Source organism: Eucalyptus grandis, chromosome 6 (genome assembly GCF_016545825.1).
Source record: "Eucalyptus grandis isolate ANBG69807.140 chromosome 6, ASM1654582v1, whole genome shotgun sequence".
Lineage (NCBI taxonomy): Eukaryota > Viridiplantae > Streptophyta > Magnoliopsida > Myrtales > Myrtaceae > Eucalyptus > Eucalyptus grandis.
The window spans coordinates 11,391,661-11,415,530 of record NC_052617.1 but is presented as its reverse complement, the minus strand read 5'-3'; the positions used below and the strand labels follow the sequence as shown (position 1 = coordinate 11,415,530).

Here is a 23,870-nt window from a genome sequence, read left to right as displayed (position 1 = left end):
AATGTACTATTCTGAATCACTGTTGGCAAGAAACGGTCCCTCTGTGGTTGAGTAAATGCCTGGCGCTCATGATCGGGTTTGGTTTATGTTGGGAGAGCAAAACATACTGGGACAGTCCCGAAAGTAATGATGCTCGACCTAAAAAAGTTCCAACAGTTGCTTGAAAAGATGAAAAACAAAAGGCAACGTGAAGAAGCCAAAAGCAACACCAAAAGGAAGACAGTGAATAAAGCATGTTAAAAGATGATTCAACATAAAGCTCTTGATTCACGTGATTCGACTTTTCCTCCTGAAATTGGATCATCAATCAAATATTTTTTTTCTGTTTTTTTTTTTTTTAAATAAAGAAGAGATAGGTTCTACGATGATCCGGAGAGGAATCTCAACAAATCACAAGAAACGAATATTCTTCTTCAAAATTTAATCAACAACAAAGTAAAATGATAGAGGGATATAATGCTAAGAGTTAATCAATAATGAAATTTGAAAACTACAACTAAGATATATTCCAAATTTAATCAAGATGACAAGATATGTGAAGTTACGACTACAATACAAGATTTGCAAAGATAACATTGATTAAAGACAATGGGTTTTTTTGTTGATTGAATATTGGCTATTAGTTACAACTAAGTGGTTACAAGAAGTCACATTATTCACTAACTCCTATTTTTGGAACCCTTATTCATAAGAAGTTACAAAAAATCCTAAGATTTTCTTTTTATTAAAATAAAATTGCTAAGTCAGTGGCAATAAAACATAACTACCCAGCGGTGGTAGTTATGTGTTTGGGGAGGATATTAGAAGTGTCAAAAATGATGTACAATGCTTACTTTAGTACTAAGTTTTTACATAGTTATTTAAATAATAATCACTTGAGTGCCTCAATGAGAAATTCTGGTCATATTGATTACACAACCTTTATAACTAAAATTTTATTATGACTTGGCTAATTTTTTAAAATATCTAGTCCACGCAGATGTCCAAAACAACATTACGCAATGATTACTTTTTAATTGAAATTAGTACTAAAGTGATTACTTTTTAACAACTACTGACATTGAAGTGAATTTTTTTAATAATGATTAATACTTAAGTAATCACTTTTCACAATAATTGGCACTCAAACAATCTGTATTTAAAAATTTTGCTACTCAAATAATCATTTGTCAACTTGTCTACATGATGTCGTTTAGGGATTATATGGTGATTAAATACATTAACTAACCATATAGGATTAAGAAATTAATAAAATAGAGCCACATTGGATTTTCACCTATTCATATTGGAGTTGGCTCTAAAGTTATTGTTATTGTTTTTTTGGTTTTTTTAAAAAGGGCATTTGAGTGATTTAAAAAAAAATGGCACTAAAGTGAACATCGTATATAACTTCTGGCATTTCTAGTATCCTTCTTCCTACGTTTTTGTATTTATTGCCTGCCAGCAATGACCTTGTCAATCAACCTCTCAAGTCTTGATAAAAGCTCTGATCAATAACTGAAATTGTCAATTCTCTTTAAGTTGTCGAGTTTTCTATTCACGGTTAACCACACTCTACTTTTATCCACTAAATCTAATACTTGTCAATAACAACAATAAAATTAGTCCCTTTTTCTTTTCGTGTCGGCACATGCGATACTCGTGTGACTTTTTTCTCTGTTGTGTCGGAACATGCAATACCTAAAATCTGTCGAAACGTGCGAACTTTGTCATATGAGTTCTCGTACAATTCCCGGTATATTATTATATATCCGAACAGAAAGGCAATAAGCGACTTGTCGTTTCGTTTCTGAAAAGAAACAAAAACCGAGGGACTTTGAATCCAACGAAAACGAGTCTGACTCGGCCGGGAAAGCGACGGACGTGATTACACTTGCACAGAAGACAGCCTTGCCCGAACGAAAGTCTCCTTTAGTCCTTCCCTATATGAGATCGTTCCAGACAATGCTCAGCAAAGAAACCAACACGACAAAAGACAGCGGTCACGATCACGATTCGAGACTGTAGCCCCACCTATAATGTTGCTGGGACTCGCAGTGTATCATCATGTGAGATTTGCCGGCATAATTTCCTCTGAAAGGTCCCACTGTGACCTTCTTTTTCCTCCTCCATATTCTTCACAAAACTCATTTTTCTCGATTCGGAGCTGCAGCAGGATGGCCAACGTGATAGCATTCGCTTGCCTCCTGGTCGTCGCCATGGACGTACTCGCCGGAGTTCTCGCTATCGAAGCAGAAGCTGCTAAGAACAAGGTAACAGATACCCTCGCTTCCTCTCTTACTGTACGTGGGTGCGCTCTTGCTCTGACAATTTGGTTAAGAATGCATGATGAAAAAAGCAGGCGCAGAAGAGTAGCAAGAGCTTAGCCTGCAAAGAATTGAGGAACCACTCGTTCGAGCTCGCGCTGGCGGCCACGGTGCTCCTCGCTCTCGCCCACGTCTCCTCGAATCTGCTCGGAGGGTGCATCTGCATTTGCTCCGTTGATGAGATCGAGCAGTCCTCCTCCAACAGGCAGCTCTGGTTCGCTTGTCTCGTCTCCTCTTGGTACGTCTCGAAAATCGAACTCTCGTGTTCCTTCTTTTTCGATTTTGATTTCCGCGGTGTCGGTGTTATAAACAGAATCATTGAGGGGGCCGTAGATTACGGGCGATCACATGTTTGGCTGCCGACAAATATAATAGATTAAAACCATGTAAAAGTTTCCCTTGCTCTCTAAAAAGAGTTCTAAAATGCATAGATTCGCTGCGACAGGGTTGGCCGATTCAGGAAAGAATCTGACAACATAGACAACAGCTCGAGAATAAAGGAAAAAGACATGAATAGGAGCTCTCTGACTTTTCTTGTCTTTGGTAGCTTGTCCTAGGCATATATGTAAAGGAATTCGGAAATGCCGGACTGCCTGGAACTGGACCGAACCGGCCCAGAATCGGCAGTTCTCAAGGGAACTAATCCGGTTTCCCAATTTCAATTTACTAGAACTAGTGGGTACTGGTTCAATTCCGGTTCCAGGCTTGAGACCGACCATCCAAACCGGACCGATATATTTATATATAAAAAATAAATTTTTAAAAGGTATTCTTTTTGTTGGTTGTACTCTGCATTATATCTCTCTATTCATTTGATTTATTTATTTATTTCATTATTGAAAGTGACTATTATGCACTAGTAAATGACAATTGCCTCTGTTTGTCTGCTTTATTCAAAGATCGACTTACACCTCCAGCAAAAAATGATTCATTACTTTTTTATGTTAAGATCTCAATTTCTATCTTCAGCATTGCTGTTTACAAGTCGTTGTATAAGAGCTTTGGAGGCTTTGCTATGGATGTCGTTACTGCAATTGACCAGCTTCGTGTAGACATTTTAAGACTTTAGAGACCTTCAACACTTTGATATGCTGCTAGGAGACTATATTTCTCTGTCTTGCTATATGACAAATTGCTTTCAGATTACACTTGGACGTCAAGATTATTCTCACTCTGCAAAACCGAGTTTCTTGTTCTGGCTTCTTTCTCTTGCCATTTTCTAATTTGTCCAGCTTAGCTTGGTGGGATTGGTTGGATGGACCCACTCAAGAATCAGATTGTCGGTCCGGTTTGTCGATGGGTCTACGAAACTAACGGGCAATTTTTGATTCTAGGATAGGACCGCCCACTCAAACCATACTCACTGTCCCCTAGTGATCATGTTGAGGTTCTTACTACGGACTCATTTGAGCTGTAGATACATTGGTTCCACATGGAAACTTACCATTCAACACTTCAGATCGCTTAACCTTTTGAGTCCAGCCAAGATCTTTTCGTTGTTCGACTATGGAGGGTAACCCAGAAATGGTTCAAAAGACGAACCAGGTCGAACCTCGAATCTCGAACCTAACTATTCCTAGAACCTTTGATTCAAAGGATTTTGAAAGGAAAACTAAGAGGTTCGTCACTCAAATCGAAATGGTCTTTGCAGAACTCAAGAATTGAATCGTTTTACCTATATTTATGTCATTTATTTTTTAAGAGACCCAGCTCTTCTTGCTAAGATTTTATTTTATGGGCAGCATAGCTATGATCTTTGGATTGAAAGTAAAGAATCACTTCCCTTCACACATATACGGAGTAGATATCATTTTGAGTTTTTACACTTTCAACACAACAAGGAGGGTTGGGTAATAGAAATCCATCAGATCAGAGAGAAGAGCGTGATCTCTTGTGAGCATAGAGTTTAATTTCTTCCTGAAGCTAACGCCCTTTTTAAGCTATATTCAGCGAATTCGCATTCATAAAATTAACGAAAAATAAGAAAAGATACACAAGAGGAAAATGGTATGGTATGCGAAAAAGGGTTTTGATTTGGTTTCTGTTTGAATTACACTGTGGTTCGATTTTATTTTATTTTTCTCAACCATATTAAAATAGTTTGGTTCCGATCGGCTTTCTGTCCAGATGTGCTCACCTCTTATTGTCCATGTGCTAGATCCTTTTGAAATGCCCCTGTTTCTTGCTTTTACCCTATAAATAAACGGAAAGCACTTCGTATATTAAATACCAGATCCTTAGAGATCTCCCCTGGAGATTTTACTATTTAGTTTTTGGACACCAGTTGTCAGTTGATTTTTCACTTTGGAGCTGTCTGTAGCCAAGCTCTAAGTACGTTGCTGAACCGACAGGATCGTCGCAGCCGTTGGATTCCCGATGCTGGTCTTCGGCATGTTAGAGAACTTGAAATTGCAAGGGTCGTGCAGGTTCTTGCATCCGCATTTCCTGTTGATCGGCGGGGGTCTATGCTTTGTTCATGGCCTCTTATGTATAATTCTGTACGTCTCTTCAGTTGTCAGCTTCAAGAGAGACAAGGCTGGCGGACGCGAAGCTCGCCCTCGATAGAAAACCGCGTTAGATGTGTACATTTGAGATTCGCTAGTTGTAGTTTTTTTTTTTTTTTTTTTTTTGGTCAATGCTAGTTGTAGTTTACATCAATTGCAATTACACCTAATTGCCTCCTCAATTTATATATAATGGAGGGCTTGTACTCTTCATTTGGTAATGTGAATACATTACATTAATCCTCTTTGACAACGAGTAATGGCAGATGAGTTGCAAGTTTTAGACAAATGTCATACTTGAGATTGATTGATTTGCCTCCAAGTAACTCTGATATCAGTTGTAAATAAGTATACAAGATTACACAAAAATTGATGGTACCGTGGACCACTATAAAGCCCACCTTATTGCGAAATGGTTGACTCGGGAATATGGCATTGATTATAAAGAGACTTTCACACTTGTTGTGGGTTTTGCTTCTATTCGTAGTCAGCTTGTTCTTTCCATTGTTAAGCACTCGTTTGTATTTTGGATGGATGTTAAAAATGCACTCCTAAATGGCAATCTCTTTTAGGAAGTTTATAAGGTGCCTCTACTTGACTACACTTTGTGTCGATTACATCATGCATTATATGGATTGAAAAATTCTCCTTGTGTTGGTATTTCTCCACAATGGAATCCATTGATTTTGCATTTAGTCCCTACGATCATGCTCTTTTTGTTGGACACACTTCTCATGGGTCTATTTTGTTGTTCTTATATGTGGATGATATGATTATTAATGGAGATGATTACATTGAAATTCAATACTCTAGCAATATCTTTGTCAATAGTTTGAGATGAAAGATCTTGAGTAACTCAGTTACTTTTTATGTTTGGAGTTACTTTTTATGTTTGGAGGTTACCTCATATTCTTCTTATCATAATCTTTCTCAAGTTAACTATGCTGCTAATATTCTTTTTTCTAGCAAGACTCACTGATAACAAGGTCACCACGACTTCTCTTAAGACCAATGCCAAATTTGATGCTACTGAGGGGGTCTCCTTTCGGCTCTTACCCTCTATTGACACCTATTCGGCACTCTTATATACGTCATGATTTTATTCGATCTAACACTGGTGACGTTGTTCACGTTGTTAGTCTATACATAACTATGCCCCATACGACTCACTTTGCTGCGATTCTTCACATTTTTCGTTATGTCAAGGATACGTTATTTCATGACCTTCGGTAGCATCAAATTTGGATCGTACTCGAGAATTAGGAGAATTAGGATGGGGCATTTTGCAAATCATTTTTTTATAAATAATTCTAATCACGTTTGGTACCACTGCTGTCTTCATAGAAACGGGCCTTTGCTTGATAAACGGGGGGCTTCAAGCTGGAGGCCCGTGATCCAAATGGGCCAGAAAATACAAACACGACTCAGCCACTCGTTGGCTCCTCGTATTTAGATGGCAGATGCGACCCCAAGGCCCACCACTGAGTTGAGAAGCTCGAGTTGAGGTGTTCTACAATGATCAAGTTTATGTCTAGTCTAATTGGACTGAACAATGTGCGTCCAAAGACCTGTCCAACTCGCCAAACTTGATAGCCCGCGTTGATTTTGCCTTGATCGAGCATAGGACGTACTTTTACATGGGAAATAGAGGTGATCACTAGTCTTAATAGCCGGTTGGGCCCATTCTAGCCTATTTAGAACTGAAGTGCAATTACACGATGTGTATATATATATATATTTTTCCTGGGGTGGTTTGCCAAATTAGAAAGCGAATGGGGATAAGAAACTTTAGGCGTGACCTCATGTTAGATGTGTTGATGGGTCAATTGGGGCCTGCATGGTTGCACCTATTTCTGTTAAAGGAGCAGAAATTTTGTTTTTGTTCACAGGAACAAAAGAGCAGAAACGCGTTTGTGTGCGTTTGTTCCTTTTTGTTCTTTTGTTCAAGAGCAAAAAAGAAAAGCAAAAAAGAACACAAATTTTGTGTTTTCTTTGTTTCTAAAACACAAATGAGAAATACTTTTTTTCTTTTTCTTTTTCTCTTATTTTCTTGTTCTTTTTCTTTTGGTGTCAGTCGTAGGCCTCGGCCATGGCCCGATCGGCCGCGAGGGCCGGCGGCCTCGTCCCGCCACGGCGAGGCTCGCCGGCCCGGCGAGGCCGGCTCGCCGTCCTCGGCGAGGCCGAGGCTCGCCATAGGCCGGGCGAGCTCGATCTCACCCAAATCGGGCGAGGCGAGCTCGCCCGGCGGTCGGCGAGCCTCGGCCTCGTCGAGCCACCGCTCGGCGACGTGACTGGTGGTGAATCGGCGAGGCCGAGGCTCGTGGCGTGGGCGGCTCGGCCTCGCTGGATGCAGGCGAGCTCGGGCTCGCCCGGCCATGGCGAGGTCGACCTGCCCCGGCTGGCGAGCTCGATCTCGCCCCAGATCGGCGAGGCCGATCTCCCTCGCCGGCGGCCAAAGAAGAAAAAAAAAAAAAGAAAAAAATAAAAAAAGGAAAAAAAGAAAAAATAGAAAAAATAAAAAAATTATCCAAATTTACCAAACATGTTTTGTTTATTTTTATTCCAGAACAAGTTTACCAAACACGTTGTTTTGTTCAAAAATTGTTCTAGGAACAAAACACTTTTTTTACATTTCGTGATTTTAACAATTTTTAAAGCCAAACACAACCAAACGCGTTGAGAAAGCTAGACTTGCTCAGAAGTCTGGTGGGCTATGAATTTACTTAGATCCAACCTAAATCAAAAGGGTCAAAGCAACCCTTTTGAATATGCCTACACAAGGGCCTATCGTTCCATTGGGACCATTATTTGATGGGACTTGGCCGTATTTAAGCCTGTCCAATGATCATCTCTAGAAAGATTGCCAGCAATTTTTTATGTTCTTCTTTACTTCACATTCGCCGTTTCCCTTTTTCTTTTGATTTTTTTATTGTTTTATTATGAGATCATTTTACTTAATTTGATTTTTCTCATGCAATGGGATTTTGCGTCCGCCACTTTTTGAAGTACCAATTTTCTCCTTCTAATTTCCATGATCCGTACGTTTTTTTTAAATTTTTTTACTATAACCCTAAAATGTACAATGAATTATGCGAATAAGTGTGCACAAATCATTTGGGGGCCAAGTGATTTTTCTTGGAGGAGTTAGTATACAATTTCGTCTTAAATGGTATCATTGCAATAACTATCTTTACTTACAAATTCGGAAATTTTCATGTAGAATCTTCAAGTAGCATTGCTTTTTCAAAAAAGCCCTTAATGTGGATATGAGATTAGCGATCTATATCCATAAAAGTAGTGAACTTCATAGATCCACTTCGATGGTGTGCTTGCATGAAGCTAGCCACCTCCATGATTGACACGTTAAGTCGTGATCCTATCAATTCACTTTGACATGGGATATCAGAATTTTCAGATAGCCACAGTCATGGTCGAGATCTTTGAGATCGAGTGACCATGACCAAAAGTGAGGAGCTAGGGGGCCGCGAGTAAGAGAAGCGAGAAGAAAGGCAGTGTCATCAAGCCAACTTGAATGGAGAAACGATTGTAGGTGATGGCTATACATTGGCTAATCGTCGACTTCAAGACGTAGCAACACAAGGTATACTCTCATGACTCTTTTAAACAATGGTCCCATTTCAAGATTATATTTAAAATTTTCTGTAAAATTTATGAGTTATTTATTGTTAATATATTGCGAGTGACAAACTTCACATGCCTTGTATACCAATATTAGCTAATAATTCACCAAAAAAACATTAGCTATTTAAAATGGATTATGTCGGGTATGAATTGGGTTCTGAAAATGAATCGAATAGGTTTTTTTTTTTTTTGTGAGACCCATTTTTCACAGCCAAGGGAACACTAATTTCACGCTGACGTGGCAATCCCCGCGCGCAGCATCAGACGCACACCCCGTGACTGCTGAGGTAATCAACGCCCGAAAATTCAGGGCCATTCCCGTCATTTCGCCCTCCCGACCCGATCCGGCGCACGGCCCGCCTCGCGGAAAAACGGACCCGGGGCCCCTGGCGTCGAATCTCGACCGTCCCATCCCTCGCGATCCGACGGCCCTCGCCCTCGATCCGCGTACTCCGCCCTCATTGGTCCGATTTCAAATCGCCCGCACTATATATATATATTCCTCCGCGTCGGCCCAGATCGCAACCAACCCAACGTCGTACCTCCTCGAAGCGACCTCTCTCTTTTTTTTCTCCGTTCATCTCGACTTCGGTCGCTTCGCAGCTTTTCCGGCGATCCGGTCCGAGCGATTTCCCGCGGTTCCGCCATGGCCGGCAGAGGCAAGACCCTGGGCTCGGGGGCGGCGAAGAAGGCGCAGTCCCGCAGCAGCAAGGCCGGGCTGCAGTTCCCCGTGGGCCGTATCGCCCGGTTCCTCAAGGCCGGCAAGTACGCCGAGCGCGTCGGCGCCGGCGCCCCGGTCTACCTCGCCGCCGTCCTCGAGTACCTCGCCGCTGAGGTACGGCGTCGCCGGAATCTGGATTCGGCGTTTTTGTTTCTGACTTCTTTGTCTAGTTCGAGGATTCGATTGTGTTTCGGAAATCGTTCGGAGGAGGACGAGCGTTTAGGTTTTTAGGGTTTGTTCGCGAATCCGCAATTGCTGTGTCCAGGTCCGATTTCGTGGCCTGAAGTGACGGAATCTGGGGGTTTTGGTTTGTTTCAGGTCCTGGAATTGGCTGGGAATGCGGCGAGGGACAACAAGAAGACCCGAATCGTGCCGCGCCACATTCAGCTCGCGGTGAGGAACGACGAGGAGCTGAGCAAGCTGCTCGGGGACGTGACCATCGCCAACGGAGGCGTCATGCCCAACATCCACAACCTCCTCTTGCCGAAGAAGACCGGGACCTCGAAGTCTTCCGCCCCCGACGACGAATGATCGGAATTCGGAAGCTTTGGAAGATGATGATGGTCTGACGGGAAAGGGGGGTTTCCTTAGGTTTCTTCCTTCATTTCGATTTAGTTTGTTGTAGGCTTTAGGCTTTTGTCAGTGACTGAGTTCGTCTGGTAGAATTGGTGTTGGGTTAGATTAGGGCGTTGGTGTTTCAAAGTGGGGGGGTTCTTTTTTGTTTTTTTACAGGTTGTGAATATTTGTTCATCTTCTAGTTTCTTAATACAAGAAATTCTGGAGATTTTTCAGATGCACGCGTTCGTGGTACTTAACAAATCTCGTTCCTGGCATCCTTGCTAATAGCCTTCTCTTTTATGCATGCACGAGGATTTGGTAACGGAATGTGTGCCGAAAACTGTTTCGGTCGGTCACTGGGATGAATTGGCTAAGGCAAAGAAAGCTTCGGTTGCTGCGTGTCTGATTGTGGTAAGTGGAAGAGCCGTATAAAGTTGAGGTAGAATTGGGGAATCTGGGAACGTTGTCCTTGAATCTGGGTTTGAGTTCTGTCGGTTCTTGAATCTGGATTTTAGGCCCTTTTTCAGGTTCTTTTCTACGGCCAACTAGAGCTCCATCCAACAGGTGTCCCAAGTTAGTAACTGCCCACTCACCATCTACTGTCAGAGGTTGGATTGTCAACGAATTCAAACTAATTCTTTCGCCCGCTTTAAAGCGGGAGTTTCTGCGGATACCCTTGGATTATAGGGTTCCTCTCAGGGACTTGATTGTAAACCCTTTGATTCTTCTAGATACATTTCATGTGTAGAGGTGTGAACAAACCCCCTTCTTGAACAGGAGAAGCTCTGTTTTTCTTGCTTATTTTGGAACAACCGAGCCAACTAGACACATTTAACGTTCCTTAAAGTTCCGCATGTCATTTCATAGTGATTTTCATGTAGGGATCACCCATTTTAGCGTTTTGACCATAGGCAGCAGAGGGGAGTTTTGGGACAGAAGATAAAACATGTCTCCACAGAACGTCGTTCAGCATTGAGAAAACTGCAACAGTAGCATCGCGACATTCTCATTTTGGAAGTTAAAAAGAAGGCGAAGAGTCGTGTCACAAAATTGATTCCATCTTCATTTTTATAGATCATTTCATTCCTATCCTTCTACTAATCTACAAATCATGAATACCGACAAAGAATCTTCTACAAAGAATGCAAATGAGCACAGAGGCACCAATTTTTTCAGCACTTGGTGAACAAGTCGGGCAGTTACAAGTCAACTCCACCATGGAAATCCATCTTTATGTGAGCTCCTCCTCCGTCCGTGTGGGAGTGATTGGGGAGATCCATGTCAACCAGCTGGTCGTGAGCCCATGTAAATCGAGCTCAAGGGCGTGCATGCGATGACCTCGAGCTCTCCAAATGACCTCCCTGTAAGAGTAGGCAGCATCCAGCAGCATTGATTCGTGTCTCTTCTGCCAAATTTCGCCATGGCAACCGCCTGAAAAAAGGCCGCGACAAGGCATTTTTAGAGGACAAAGTGCAAACACCTCCCTTGCCATGCGACAAAAATATCAACTTTAACCAGAAGAACAATGTGAGTACCTGAGTCAAATGATTTCCCATCAAGTTTCATCATCGGAGCTAGAACTATCTACTCGTCGTTCGGCGATCGCAGGGAAAAGTCGCTGGCGCAGATCAGGAGAGGCTGGTTGTCGAGAATCTGACAAGGATCGTGCCGTTGGACCCTCTTTCCTCTGTGTTTTCGCTGGCCTCTTTGGTGCATCCCTCACCTCCTTGCAAGCCTTATCTAACATGATCAGAAAATCCCTAACTATCACAAATAGTCTTAACCCCTCGTCCTTCCCGGCATTTCCATGAAAGTAATCGCCTGTGCTTTTCACCAGAGCCATTATCCTCTTTTCTTCCTCTAGCAACCACGCCACATCAATCTCAGCATTCTGCGCGAAACTTTTCAGTGTTTTGTTAAATCCACTTTCTTCCCCAGCATTCTTCATTTCTGAATTCAAGAAATTGCGGGTCTTCATTAATGAATGCCCTAATTTGGCAACACCCCCTGTCAAGCTGTCTGCATCAATACTCGCTGCTTTTCTGACGCTTTCAAGTTCACCACTCAAGCCCGAAACTACTTGAAGACCGAGGCTTCGGTAATACTCTTCTGAATCATGGGAGACATCCTCGAGGAGATCATCTGATTTCACGCTGGAGAGGCTTTGGCTTTCACTAGCTGCACGAGCAGCTCTTACACCTTCTGATCTGATGATCTCCTGAACCACAAAATGCAGCAGTGTCGTCTTGCCATCAGTTCCTTTCACGTCTGATAATTTCAAAAGTGTGTCCAGCTTAAATGCTTGTGCGCCACCTCGAAAGGTTCCAGTGTTCATGCGATTGCCAGTCTTCAGGACAGCTTCAAGGAGCTTGAGAAATAATCGGCTGTTCCTGAGTTCCTTGCATGCAACCTTTCAAGAAAATATACACCTCATTAAGTAGCTAAGTATAAATGAGGCAGAAGGTTAAGGATACATCACAAATTACTGTCTAAGATTGGCGTCAACTGAAGTAGTCCATGTGCAAACCGGAGTTCCCTTGTAAATTATGAGTGAGGTTGTGTACATGAAATGACTGAGAAAAGACTACCCAATATTCTCCTTATTTGTTTTCCCCAAGAAGAAGGACCTCTATCTGACTACCTTGTTCTATGCTTATGCATTCATCAGATTGACATCAAACAAGGTGAGTGATAGCACCACGCGTCACACCCCGAAACCAACAAGAATTGGGGAATGACACATCATGCTTAGGAAAAACCCATCCATTAGCAAAAGCACAAAGAATGAACCTAACGTGTGAATCCCATAAAAAGATTAGCGCCTTTTTCCCCAGAAAATCTAAAATTAGATAGAGTATTACTTTCCTTGAGAACTGCAACAAACTGGATGAAAAGGTCAGATTCAGATGTCTACTAAAGTACCTCTAAGGTTGCATAGGACTCCTTAGCTGTGGAAACCTCCTCTTGCAGAGTACTCATGAAAAGCAATGCCTCCATACGTTTAAAAGCAAATGGAATGTTAACAAGAGCTTTCAGGAACCGATCAGCAGGACCAAGCTGAGCGACTTCACCGCTGTATAATCTGAGCTTCAGTTCTTCATCCGTTGTTGGAGCCATCTTTAACAAACTTTCAAGGAACTCGACTGGAAGCTCATTGCCTGGTCCAAATAAAGTTCAGGACATGATTTTAGAGCAAGTGAACCTAACACTTAAAATACACTAGAACACATTAGTCAAATGATGCCAAAAAAGTAACAGGTCTGCCTGAACATTTCATTATATTGGATCACTATCTAATATTGTGGCTCAACTTTTTTTGAGAAATGCCGATGATGCAGACATTAGTCAAAAGGTTAGCAAAAATGCCAGATACATTTGCTAAAACTTTTAGTTCTTTTTTCTTTACCAAATCCAGGGCAAAAAAACATGATAGAACTTTTAAGTTCCAAATCACTTCAACCATTTCAGATATATCACCAGAATTGTTCTCAATAACTCATGACAGCATATCAACATTTACAGCTACGGAGAATTGAAAAGATTATAAAGGAGGAGATCTAAGCAATTTAGCTAATCACGAGCAAGGAAAAATAGATAACATAAACCTCCCATTCCAAGTCAAAGATGACATTCTAAATTAACCAACTTCGCGTTTGACAGGAAAAATGAGTATCTGTGCCGATAGGCTTTTCTGATAGATAAGGAATTATGTCAACCGTCAAATTTACTCCGCAAGGGGAACACGTGAATTACTTTGGGCAATTGTTACCCAAAGTGATTAAACAGAAAGGAAACAAAAGATGATAAACTGACAACGTTAAGACTTCTCGTGCACAAATCCATTCTTTACTCTATGCTTATCAAGGGTATCATTTATCACCGGCACATGAAGATAGACATGGTTTACAAGGATGACTATGGCAGTGTGGCATATGAGCTTTTGAAAGTCAGCAAGAGAATGATCACCTTCGTGGAGGGCATCACAGACTTCTTCAATCGTTACATTTAAGGCCCGCAAGAGAATGGATAAGTTCTGTGCTTTTTTAGGATCGATGATCGGATTATACTGATTTGAAGGATCTTGTGAAGAAGACTCTTTTTTAAGTTCATTTTTGTTTTTGTTAGCTGGGGCATATCCAAACAAAGATTCAATCATCTCCTCATTGAACCTGTCCACGAGAGAAAACATGGTCATCAGCAGCTCATAAGCATGTACTAAAAAAAAAAAAAAAAAGATGGGGTGGTGGGACACAAGATTCTGCACTTACTGGAATGACCCCGACTTAATCTGATGCCAAACCATTGATTGTTCAGGGTTTGCCAGGACCTTATCCCAGAAAAATGGTTTCAACTTGGCTTTTGGGGCATCAACTTCGTGGTCTGATCCACCTGCATCAGATGTGTTTGCACCAGGAGGAGAGGGTCGAGTTACTTTCAAACCTCCAGGAGGTTGAGGAGGCCGTGGTGGAGCTGCACCACCCTTTGGAGGTGGCGGGGGTGGTGGACCAGGTTTGGCCCTTGGAGGTCCAGGAGGTGGAGGAGGTGGTCCAGGAGGTTTAGGACCTGCTCCCACGGCTGAAGGTCTTACAGTGGGAGGAGGAGGCGGTGGTGGAGCAGCAGGAGGAGGAAGGCCTGTCCTTCCAGGAGGCTTAGGAGGAGCAGGTGGCTCTGGAGGAAGAGGATCTGCCCTTCCGGGAGGAGGCTTTAGAAAACCAACAGTAGAACCTGCCCTTCCGGGAGGCAGTGGCAAGGGGTTCGGATTTAGATTTGTAGCATTGACCTCAATTCCTACTGAAGAGGTCTTGCCTGAGAAGTTATTGAGCACACTGGATTCAACATTGTAGTTGCCGCTTAAAGATGACGGCTTCTCGTTATGGAATGCCTGTTGACCAGGCTTATCTTCCTTAATTGAACTTCCATAGACATAAGGCTTATATGGAGAACCTGTGAAGCATTGTTTAAGAAGGAAATGTGGTTATCACCAATGAACTAATAATTCAGGAGAATAAGAAAATGAGATCGAGTTATTTTCTGTTACCAACGGAATAGTCGCTTAAACTTAGGCTGAGGAGGGGCCTTTCGTCATTTCGGCCCACAGGAGGGCCAGTTCTGCATACTCGTCGATAGCATAAAAATAGAAGTGCTACAAGAACCAATGTGACCGATGCTGTGATTACAACAGCAAGAACAACTGATTTTTTATTATTCCGCTTATTTGATGGCGTGCTTGCTGATTGATTATCACTGCCTGTAGATGGTGAGGTTGGAGCATCAGGACTGCGAGGAAAAAATGGTGGACTTGGCGATGTACTAGTCACAGGAGTACTAGGAGCACCAGGAGATGGTGCTGGGCTGGATGCAGGAGGTCCTGATACAGGTGATGGGGCAGGTGCTGGAGACTCACTAGCCAAATACCTTCTAGAAGAGCCAAGCTTAGAACTCAAGGACCCGATATACTCAGAGTACCAGTTCTGGGAGCCAAAATCTTCCCCAGAAACTGGGAACAGAAAGCTATGCTTTCTTAAACAATCTACTAGCTGGTGCTTCGCATGGGGATGGATATCAAAATATTGCTGGATCTTTTCTTTTGCAATTGATCTACATTCTAAAGCGAAATTGTTACTATTGCCAGATGCTTCTTGCAGTAGACATACATCAAGGGCTTCAACAATATCCTTTATTTGAATCAAGTCAGTCCTACAATTGATCAATAATTGCTCCACCTGCCACATCAATGTCAAAAAACTTGAGTGCCCATCTGTAAGGTAGAGCATAAGATAATGGAAATCAAGATCTAACTGAAAGCTGTTGATATAGGCCTACCTACAACAAGCCTATTTTCTGCCAACAAGTGCCGCCTGTTTTATAGGATTCACTTTTTCAACCTCAAAGAAAGCCTTTACACTACGGACTAGAAATATCAATCTTGGATAGTGCACACTAAAGTCTGACATATCACGCAGCATAATTTTTTCCCCGTGGGCTTCAACACATTCTCATAACTCAGAAGGATATTTTGCCAAAGGATAAAAATCTGGTACTATACCTCGTAAAAGAGAATAAATTATGCCCATCACTTAAAAAGTCTATTATATATGTAGCATACCAGGCACATTTGTGTGAAATTTTATGGTAACCAGTTTTGACCAACAAACACCCAATGGACAATTATTACGCTCTGTCTAGCATAAAATAAAGATGCAGCAGTCTGAAAGAGGTAGGAAACAGGCAGCTCCAAAAAAAGAAAAAGGTTTGGAGCTGTCTGTCCCCTTATAGCAGCACACCATTAGTATGAAATCTAAGAGGCAGAGTACTAGTCAAGTCTCAAGTAAGCTAAATAGCGCCATCTAAACTCTTAAAGATGCAAAACCAAGTGCACGTTGAATGCTTAAGGCAGTTATTTGACAGTGAAACCAACCCACTTAGTTTGGACTTTGAGACTCAGCTTAAGTCATAACCCTATAACCATACAACCACCATAAACAATGAAAAAAACGTGCTACTGATAATAGAACCTTAGCTACCATAACAGAAGCAACTTGCCAAACCCATAAGCATATGATCATTTTCTTCGAGACTAAGGATCGAGATTATGAAACTGACAGACATTGCAACTACAAATGGATAGCAATCAAGAGAGATAATTCCATACCAAGCCTTTATCCATCACTCCAGAAAGTGGATCTAACACATCTCTCACGGGCACTTCTTCTCCCATCCTTTCCCTTTCTTTCGAGCAAAAGGCCATAGAAGAGCAAAGCAGAGTCACCAAGACGACGAAGGCTCCCACTTTTGTCAGACCCATTTTCCCCTGAATCATTCTTTTCGACATGTGATATCCTTCTCATCCGCTTGATAGCTAAAACCTCTGGGCACCTTTATACTTACATCCCACAGCACCCAAGTTCCAATGCAAGCTTCACCTTTTGCAGCCTCTCCAACCCGCCAAGCTCTCGTATCTACTGATCACACGACCAAAAATTTGTCCAACCAAGAACCACACAGAATCAATCTTCAACAGGACCAGAAGAGCCTCAATATATCAAACGGGTAGACCGCAACACCATTCCAATCAAACGAGCAAACCTAAGATTTTCCAGCCCGCAAGGGGACAAAACGTCGGATCAGATAACACGGATGAGGCGGACAAACGCTCGTTCCCGACGCACCACCCACGATCCAGACAAGAAAAGTTACAGCAAGATTACTTCGGACCCAAAAGTCTCAACAAACCAGGCCCCAAGATTTCAAATTTGAATCAGACGCGAATCGCCCCTTTCCGGGTAACTTCGGGTTTTTGATCGGATCTAACCAAGAAAACAAAAAAGTGGGGAGAACCCGAAAACTTTAGCTGTAAATGCAGGAGCAGCGAAGGAGCTGTTGACCCCGGATACGGCGAAAGGCAGGACCTTTTCGCATGGGGAGGCTTCGTGCGGGAGCGGACAAGGGGGTCGAGTGGAATTCCTGCATTTCCGAATTATATAACTCCTGGGATTTCACGAAGGGGGCAGCACGCAAAATTCAATCTCGGGAGGCGACCATGGATATCTTCGCACCGACGGAAACGCGTGACAGGGGCCCCTGTTCCTTCGTCTCGTCTGCAGCATAGTCCGCAGAAGAAAACACGGCTGCTGGGTCCGGTGGGGCCCGGTCAGTGGGGCCGGCCGCGGCCACGTGTCCGTAACCTCGCTTTGAAAAACCGGGGGAGCGGGGCCCGTGACCGACTTTTCACCGTCCCGTGACGGTCGGATGATGTTACCGTTAACCCTGATATATTATTTTATGCACCTGAGGAACTGTTAAAATTGAATTCTTTTATCCAATTGTCCGGTCCAAAATTGATTCTCCGCGTCGCTTTCACCTCGGATTGGTGTTCGTCTCGCACAAAATCTCATTTGATGTCCCGTGACACGTTTGCTATAAATAGAACAGGTACCTCTGATCCAAATCAACTCTCCACTAGAGGATATATGATTATAACCCACGTGGAGTTTCCACTTCGAGTTTATCATTACGTCTTGTATTCGAATTTCAAGCATGTTCATATGTATGCCTTTAATGAGATGTTGGATGTAATGCTAATAAAGGATAAGGGCGTGCTTGTTTAAATGAAAGAGTTTTTTGCGAATTAGTTTTCTAGATTTTAGTGCGTTTGGTTTGTTGAAATGATCAGTTTTAGTAAAACGTTCACTTAAAGTTAAACAAATAAATTCTCCAACCTGAAAAGTGGTTTTCTTGGAGAATGATTTTCTTTTTCTGAAACAAACACATTATAAATATAAGTGAAAAATGAGATATTGGTTAGATTTTATTGTGAGTTTGGGGATACATTTATTATGAGAATACAAGTTTGAGATTTCTTAGGCGACGAAAATTAATTTCAGGATCAAATGTGTCGTGAGCATATCGATTTGAGATTTTTCTTTATTGCATTAACGCTACTATCAATTATCAGTATATAACCGGTCCAATAATTCAACCAGGGAGAAAAAGTCAAAAATGATTTGCATGGAGACAATTTGAATTTAGGCAAAGCCGTCAACTCAGAATGCCCTCGCCCATTGGTCCTCATGCCCCTTTCCTCCTTCGAGAATAAATGATTTCTTCCACGATCATTTGAGAGCTTTCACATCATATTTCCCAAAAATATTGAAAAGTTTAGGGGAAATGGGGGAAAAAAGCATTCATGAAAATTATTTGATCGCAAAGCAAGAGAACAAACAAATTTATTAACAAAAGGGTTAATACTACAAGAAATTTTAAATCGGTATATTTATGATAAATTTATTTAAAATTAACTTTTTGATCACTAGAAAATTTCAAATTGATACAACCCTCCGATATTTTTTCAGTTAAGCTTTACCATTGAATTATTGAGTTAGATGATATGTGGCGGTTATTTGGTGTTTATACTGCTTGTTCCACATGTACCGATTTATGATTTTGTTGTTGTTGTATTTGTTCAATTTAATAGAAATTATTTATTATAAATGTACCAATTTGGAGATTTTTGGTGATCAACAAATTAATTTGGAGTAAATTTCTTAGGTGTATATGAGTTTAGGATTTTTCATTATATTAACTCTTAGCAAAATGCAAAAAAGGAAAAGAGAAAATGAAAAAGAAAATAAAAAAAGAGAGAGGGTAAACGGAATTGAATGGGTTATATTTAAAGCCGCCGAATATCTTAAGGACGAAGGATACGAGCACAAGGTGCAGCCGCATAAAGCCTCCCGTTCGCCCATTTTGTTTAATATGCATTTTACAGCGCATCTTTCGCACACGATGTACAGAGCACTCACGCAAGCTCCAATTGACCGTCATTCCGGGCTTTTTTCTACTCAAACCACACCACCGCCGGCTAGGAATTACCGCGTGATTCGCCGGAAACCGAGACTACCCTTCTGCTCTCCCGAGTCCCCACGTAAGCCGGACGGCCCGGAGCAACTCGTTTTAAAAGTCCCCACGTAAGTCGAATAGCCTAGAACAACTCGTTCTCAATCTATTGCAATTATACCAATTCAATCATATTTTTTTTTTGATCAAATGATTTTTAAATCTTTTGCATTTGTGTTGATTTAGTCTACTTGATCATATTTGGCTGCGCAGTGCTAGCATGACATGACCAGTGCTAACATGGCACAATCGGCGCTAAGTTGGATTAATAATATATTAATATTTTTCAAAAATTTTGATTATTTTTTCTTTTGTTTCTCTTTATTCTTTTTTTTTCCTTTTTTCTCTTCCTTTGGTTGATCGTTGGACTAATCATTGGCCATTGGTGAGGCTCACCTCACCCAGCCACTAGTAATAAGAGCCCTCGTCAAGTCTGGCGAGGGCTTGGCTTGCTCATCCCTAGCAAAAGTTGAGCCTTGTCGTCATTGGGTGAAGGCAACCTTGTGGCCTTTGCCTCTTGTCGGTCGTCTCACTCCAATGATAGGCTAGAGGAAGAAGAAAGGGGAAAATAAATAAAGAGAAAAAAAAAGAAATTTAAAAATCTGAATTTTTTTATTAAAAAATATCTATATGAGCGTTTAGTAGTGCCATATTAGAACTAATCATGCCTTGTCAATGTTAGTTGACCAAATTTGATTAGGTAGATTAAATTGATACAATTACAAAATATTTGGAACTTGTTTGGCTACAAACAAAAGTTTATGATTGAATTAATATAATTGTAATAGATCTAAGATTTTTTTTTGCTAATTCTCTCCTGATGATATGATGTGGTTGCTCTCTATCACTGCAACAAAGTACCATGTCCTCTGGTGAAATCTCAAGCTAAAAGGGTCCTGAACAACGTTAGAATTGATATCACACGTTTCACCTGTTTCCTTCCAGCGTCCAAAACTTTTTGGAAGGGACTTGTGGCAGGCAGATGGTCTTTTCCCATTCCCTTGCTGAGCCTCGGCCTTTGGGTCTCATCAGACGCTCGTCTCATAAAGAAAAGGGCCTCGGATGCTCAGAATTTCAATGATTGCCCCCTCCAATGGCCAAGGTGGGGGCACCAGTCGTGCTCCCCTTCCTTTTTATCTTGGCGACTCAGGTACTCCAGTGGCTGAAAATTTGCAGGACATTAATCAAAGCCGATGCCCTATCTCGCTTTGCCAACCATCTTCCACAAAAGAAAAGATGATTTTGGAATTGTCTTTGTAAAGGGAGATCTCGTGGGAACATCATCAGTCACACCAAAAGATTCTCCTCGCACTCGCCTTTGCTTCCGGTGATGCGGTTGTTGATTTCCGTGCTTGGTTTCTTAATCACATCAGGAGGAATCGGCATCTCCGATAGGTGGTTTCGTGCCGAATCTGCTGATATATTATGTGAAACCCACCAATGGAAGTCATGTTTCTGGAGAAATGATATGAAGCGTAGGGTCCTAGCTTCGCACATGGAAAGATCAGCTGAGGTAGCTCCTAGTAAAGAACAAGCACAGAGCCTATCGAGAATCGAAATCAAGAAGAAGAAACAAGCTTCTCATTTTGCTCGATCTACTGCCAAATATATCAATGATAAGCTCGGTGCGGGACTAGAAATGAAGCGGTAACTAAGAGCTGCATCCAAAGTTAGGCCTCGACCGGTAAAATGCAGAATTGTGAAGCTGGTTGAGGACCTGTAGCGGCTGCTAGAAGCAGGGTGCGTCCTTCCCGGTCCTCTCGTACTAGGGAAAGGTTCTTTCTCGATTCTTCACATCGAGAAGCACAGAATCTAGACAAATGGCGAAATGGGCATCTTGCGTGCCTGGCCTGCCTGCCTGCCATAACTTCTTCTGACCAAAGAGAAAAAATGCGATAAGAGAAAAGGAAATATTCCCGCTAGCTTTACAGCCCTCCAAATATTCCCGTTGCAGCTGCTTTTTCTTCTTTCCCACTATAAAAGGCAAGAATTCTTCTGAGCTGCACCCCCAAGAAACGCCTGCTAAACATCCAAGCTAAGCTCTGTGAGATGAGCACTTGCAAACAGCTGGATGTTAAAACCGACGATCATGCTCCCAAAAAGTGGTCGGTCGCGTTGAACGATGACGTGTTCAAGCAGTTCTTCAGCCAGGGCAGTCCGGTGGTCCACGGGGTTTTCGGCGACGGCTCGCTGTTTAGCCCCTTTTTGTTCGGGAAATTCTTTGATCCATGTGATGCTTTCCCTCTGTGGGACTTCGATTCGGATGCGCTCTTGTCCAAACTTCGCAGTTGCGGCCAGACCACCGTCGAATGGTTTCAGACCGATAATGATTACGTGTTGAAATCGGAAATTCCAGGTAAGTTTTTGAGCTTTTTCTTATGCTGTCCTTGTAGGTTAAAGGGTAAGAACTAAAATGATCATTCGGTCAGGAGACTCCAGAATACCTTTATTTCGCTGGAAGCTTATCTGCAGTTCCAGGCCTCAGTACATGAATTAATCAGTATCATCTATGAAAGAGTGAACATATATTTACAAGAGTTGGCTGTAAATTGAGACTGTTTGTTTGTTTAAGAATATTGTTACATTAGTAAGGTCAGTTTCGTGACAATAACCATATGCTTAAAGCAGTTTTAGGGGAAAACGGTGTCCAGATTTATACTGATAATGGAAAGGTGGTGGAAATTAGTGGGCAATGGAAGCCACACAGAGAGTCCAAGACCAAGGATTGGAGATGTGGGCGCTGGTGGGAACATGGATACGTGAGGAGGCTTGAGCTGCCAGATGATGCAGATTGGAGGAAATTAGAGGCAAAGCTGAGCAGTGAGAAGTATCTAGAAATCAGAATCCCGAAAGCCAATTTGCATTCCGACAACGTGCAGGGAAAGAACGGGGTGGCGGGATGTAGCTGAACTGATTCAAAGTACTAATTGAAGTGTGCTGCCTCTGTAACAAAAAAATATGTATGACTACAATCACATTGCATAACACGGATTATGACTAACACCCCTATAAGGGGTGTTACCATAAGGTCTGGTTGATGCGTGTTTTTTAGGTTTGACCTTTTTCACTAACACTATTGGCGTCCTGTTTCAGTCAAGGGATGTATAGACTGAATACCAACAAATAATGCGGGATGTAGTGCTGGAAATGGGCAGGGGAAAAGCAAGAAATGATGGCTATTACTAGTAGAACTACGCTAAAGGATCCATCATTAAGCAAACTGGTTTTGCAAAATCAGAGAGAGATGGACGGAGGGAGTACAATATTTGGAACGAGCTAATGGTTAAACGAATCCGTGTGCAGCGTCCAATGCAGAATGTTAATCAATCAACATGGTATCTGCAAAATCAATATCTTATAAAGATTGCAGGTTCTTTCTTAAAAAATATGCCTATCGACACTAGGCTCATTCAGAACTCAGCAAGATACAAGAGCATTTAAATAGGCTCTGAACCAACATACATACTCTTAGAATTGTAGCTTTGCCATGTACAATCAGACAGGGTTTTGTTGCCATACTGTATCTCAGTGACAAAGGTGAAGAGCCTAAACCAAAATGGAGTCACGAGTAAAAAGAAAAAATTTCTTCATGGGCATTGTTAGCACATATATATTGAAACAGGAATGTAGGCAGATGGTAGAGAGCTCGCTTAGCATGCCAGAGGATTGATGCCCCGCATCTCCACATTGGTGAAACAGTTCTTTTCCTTTTCCCCAATGCTTTTGTGTACTGATGAGGTGAATTTCGGCTCTGGTATTTCTTTTTCCTGTTCCAATATACCAGACTTCTTTTTTCTTCTGCTAGAATCTGTAGAGAGTTTGCCTTGTTGCTATTAATGGGGTGATTTTTGCTGTGTGCAACAAAAGGTAGAATACACTGAAACGATTTCATGGACGCATTGCAACCATAGGCCGATCTTAATTTGTCTATGCTGCAACCAACATCTAGAGCAAGAAAAGTAGATCTATGAATGCGTGGTACAAGTTAAACAGTGATGCAGCCCACATTGAAGACCAGCTCTCTCGACCAAGAAGATCGGCCCGCATTAAAGCTCGACGAAACCGAGAAGCCATAACGACATCTTGAGTCCATCCCGGAAGCTTGAAAGACACCTTGGAAGCTCGCGTGACGCCTTTTACTAGTTTATAGTTTCCATGCCCTTTACTATATCTCCTATTTTCAATGCTCCGTTTTTATTTCTCCTAGTTTTCAACGCTTTGTCTTTATTTCTCCTAGTTTCAACGTTCTGTTTTTTATTTCTTTGATGATATAAGCCAATCCCTTGTAGAAGACATACAGCTTTTGATGAATGAAAGAAAACTTTGCTTGAAGCAAGTATCATGAACCTTGTAGTGTTCATATCCTTGAAAACCTAGAAGAGTTTCCTCCGTCCTTGAAGAGTCGGAGCTTTGAAATCTGCATCCTTGAAGAGTTGCAGTCATCGATCTAGAAGAATCGGTGCCCCCCTCAACTTCCTTGGAGGCCTAGAAGAGCAACCAACGAAGTTCCTATCTTTTCCTGTTCTGTTCGTTACTTCCAACCCGATTTCGACTATCCTACAGTGCTTATTTCAGAAAACCCAAAACACAGAAATTGTAGATCCAGAAGTCTTTGTTCATTTGGCTTTGGAATCAGGTTGATCCGATCTGTATCGACAAAGATACGACTGTTCTCCTGAGCTTGCGCAGTGCTGAAATTACTGTTCGTCCCGTTTCTTGTGCGCGAGTCACTCTCCCGATCCT

At 42.0% G+C, this 23,870-nt stretch overlaps 4 protein-coding genes across 6 annotated transcripts; 3 read left to right on the top strand and 1 right to left on the bottom strand.

Annotated features, from left to right (window-relative positions):
- Window positions 1-1,972: 1,972 nt before the first annotated feature.
- On the top strand, window positions 1,973-5,099 carry LOC104448357. 2 transcript variants are annotated; one of them, XM_039315283.1, is made up of 3 exons: window positions 1,973-2,252; window positions 2,342-2,544; window positions 4,658-5,099. In XM_039315283.1, the coding sequence occupies exons 1-3, from the start codon at window positions 2,019-2,021 to the stop codon at window positions 4,869-4,871; spliced, it is 651 nt and encodes a 216-aa protein (XP_039171217.1). In that variant the 5' UTR covers window positions 1,973-2,018; the 3' UTR covers window positions 4,872-5,099. The 2 variants fall into 2 exon arrangements, with proteins under 2 accessions (XP_039171217.1, XP_010060444.3); XM_010062142.3 differs by having other exon boundaries at window positions 2,339-2,544.
- Window positions 5,100-8,976: 3,877 nt separating this feature from the next.
- On the top strand, window positions 8,977-9,966 carry LOC104448356 (probable histone H2A.1). The gene is made up of 2 exons (XM_010062141.3): window positions 8,977-9,287; window positions 9,492-9,966. The coding sequence occupies exons 1-2, from the start codon at window positions 9,099-9,101 to the stop codon at window positions 9,702-9,704; spliced, it is 402 nt and encodes a 133-aa protein (XP_010060443.1). The 5' UTR covers window positions 8,977-9,098; the 3' UTR covers window positions 9,705-9,966.
- Window positions 9,967-10,771: 805 nt separating this feature from the next.
- LOC104448355 (formin-like protein 5) lies at window positions 10,772-17,325 on the bottom strand. The gene is made up of 7 exons (XM_010062140.3): window positions 16,384-17,325; window positions 14,770-15,454; window positions 14,000-14,675; window positions 13,698-13,900; window positions 12,654-12,889; window positions 11,267-12,141; window positions 10,772-11,162 (listed from the first exon to the last, which is right to left on the bottom strand). Exons 1-6 carry the CDS (start codon window positions 16,561-16,563, stop codon window positions 11,287-11,289), a joined length of 2,835 nt encoding a protein of 944 aa, XP_010060442.2. The 5' UTR covers window positions 16,564-17,325; the 3' UTR covers window positions 10,772-11,162; window positions 11,267-11,286.
- Window positions 17,326-20,230: 2,905 nt separating this feature from the next.
- LOC104448353 (21.7 kDa class VI heat shock protein) lies at window positions 20,231-22,275 on the top strand. 2 transcript variants are annotated; one of them, XM_010062138.3, is made up of 2 exons: window positions 20,231-21,483; window positions 21,753-22,275. In XM_010062138.3, exons 1-2 carry the CDS (start codon window positions 21,177-21,179, stop codon window positions 22,034-22,036), a joined length of 591 nt encoding a protein of 196 aa, XP_010060440.1. In that variant the 5' UTR covers window positions 20,231-21,176; the 3' UTR covers window positions 22,037-22,275. The 2 variants fall into 2 exon arrangements, with proteins under 2 accessions (XP_010060440.1, XP_010060441.1); XM_010062139.3 differs by having other exon boundaries at window positions 20,245-21,483; window positions 21,756-22,275.
- The last annotated feature ends 1,595 nt before the right edge of the window (window positions 22,276-23,870 follow it).

Bases quoted from the DNA above. Each gene is read 5' to 3' on its own strand.
- LOC104448357 (XM_010062142.3), top strand. From the start codon at position 2,019: ATGTTGCTGGGACTCGCAGTGTATCATCATGTGAGATTTGCCGGCATA. The intron at 2,253-2,338 runs GTAACAGATACC...TGATGAAAAAAG, and splicing joins CAGAAGCTGCTAAGAACAAG to CAGGCGCAGAAGAGTAGCAA. The intron at 2,545-4,657 runs GTACGTCTCGAA...CTGAACCGACAG, and splicing joins GCTTGTCTCGTCTCCTCTTG to GATCGTCGCAGCCGTTGGAT.
- LOC104448355 (XM_010062140.3), bottom strand. From the start codon at position 16,563: ATGTCGAAAAGAATGATTCAGGGGAAAATGGGTCTGACAAAAGTGGGA. The intron at 15,455-16,383 runs GTATGGAATTAT...TTGATGTGGCAG, and splicing joins GAGTGATGGATAAAGGCTTG to GTGGAGCAATTATTGATCAA. The intron at 13,901-13,999 runs GTAAGTGCAGAA...TCTCGTGGACAG, and splicing joins ATTAAGTCGGGGTCATTCCA to GTTCAATGAGGAGATGATTG.
- LOC104448356 (XM_010062141.3), top strand. From the start codon at position 9,099: ATGGCCGGCAGAGGCAAGACCCTGGGCTCGGGGGCGGCGAAGAAGGCG. The intron at 9,288-9,491 runs GTACGGCGTCGC...GGTTTGTTTCAG, and splicing joins TCGAGTACCTCGCCGCTGAG to GTCCTGGAATTGGCTGGGAA.
- LOC104448353 (XM_010062138.3), top strand. From the start codon at position 21,177: ATGAGCACTTGCAAACAGCTGGATGTTAAAACCGACGATCATGCTCCC. The intron at 21,484-21,752 runs GTAAGTTTTTGA...ATATGCTTAAAG, and splicing joins GTTGAAATCGGAAATTCCAG to CAGTTTTAGGGGAAAACGGT.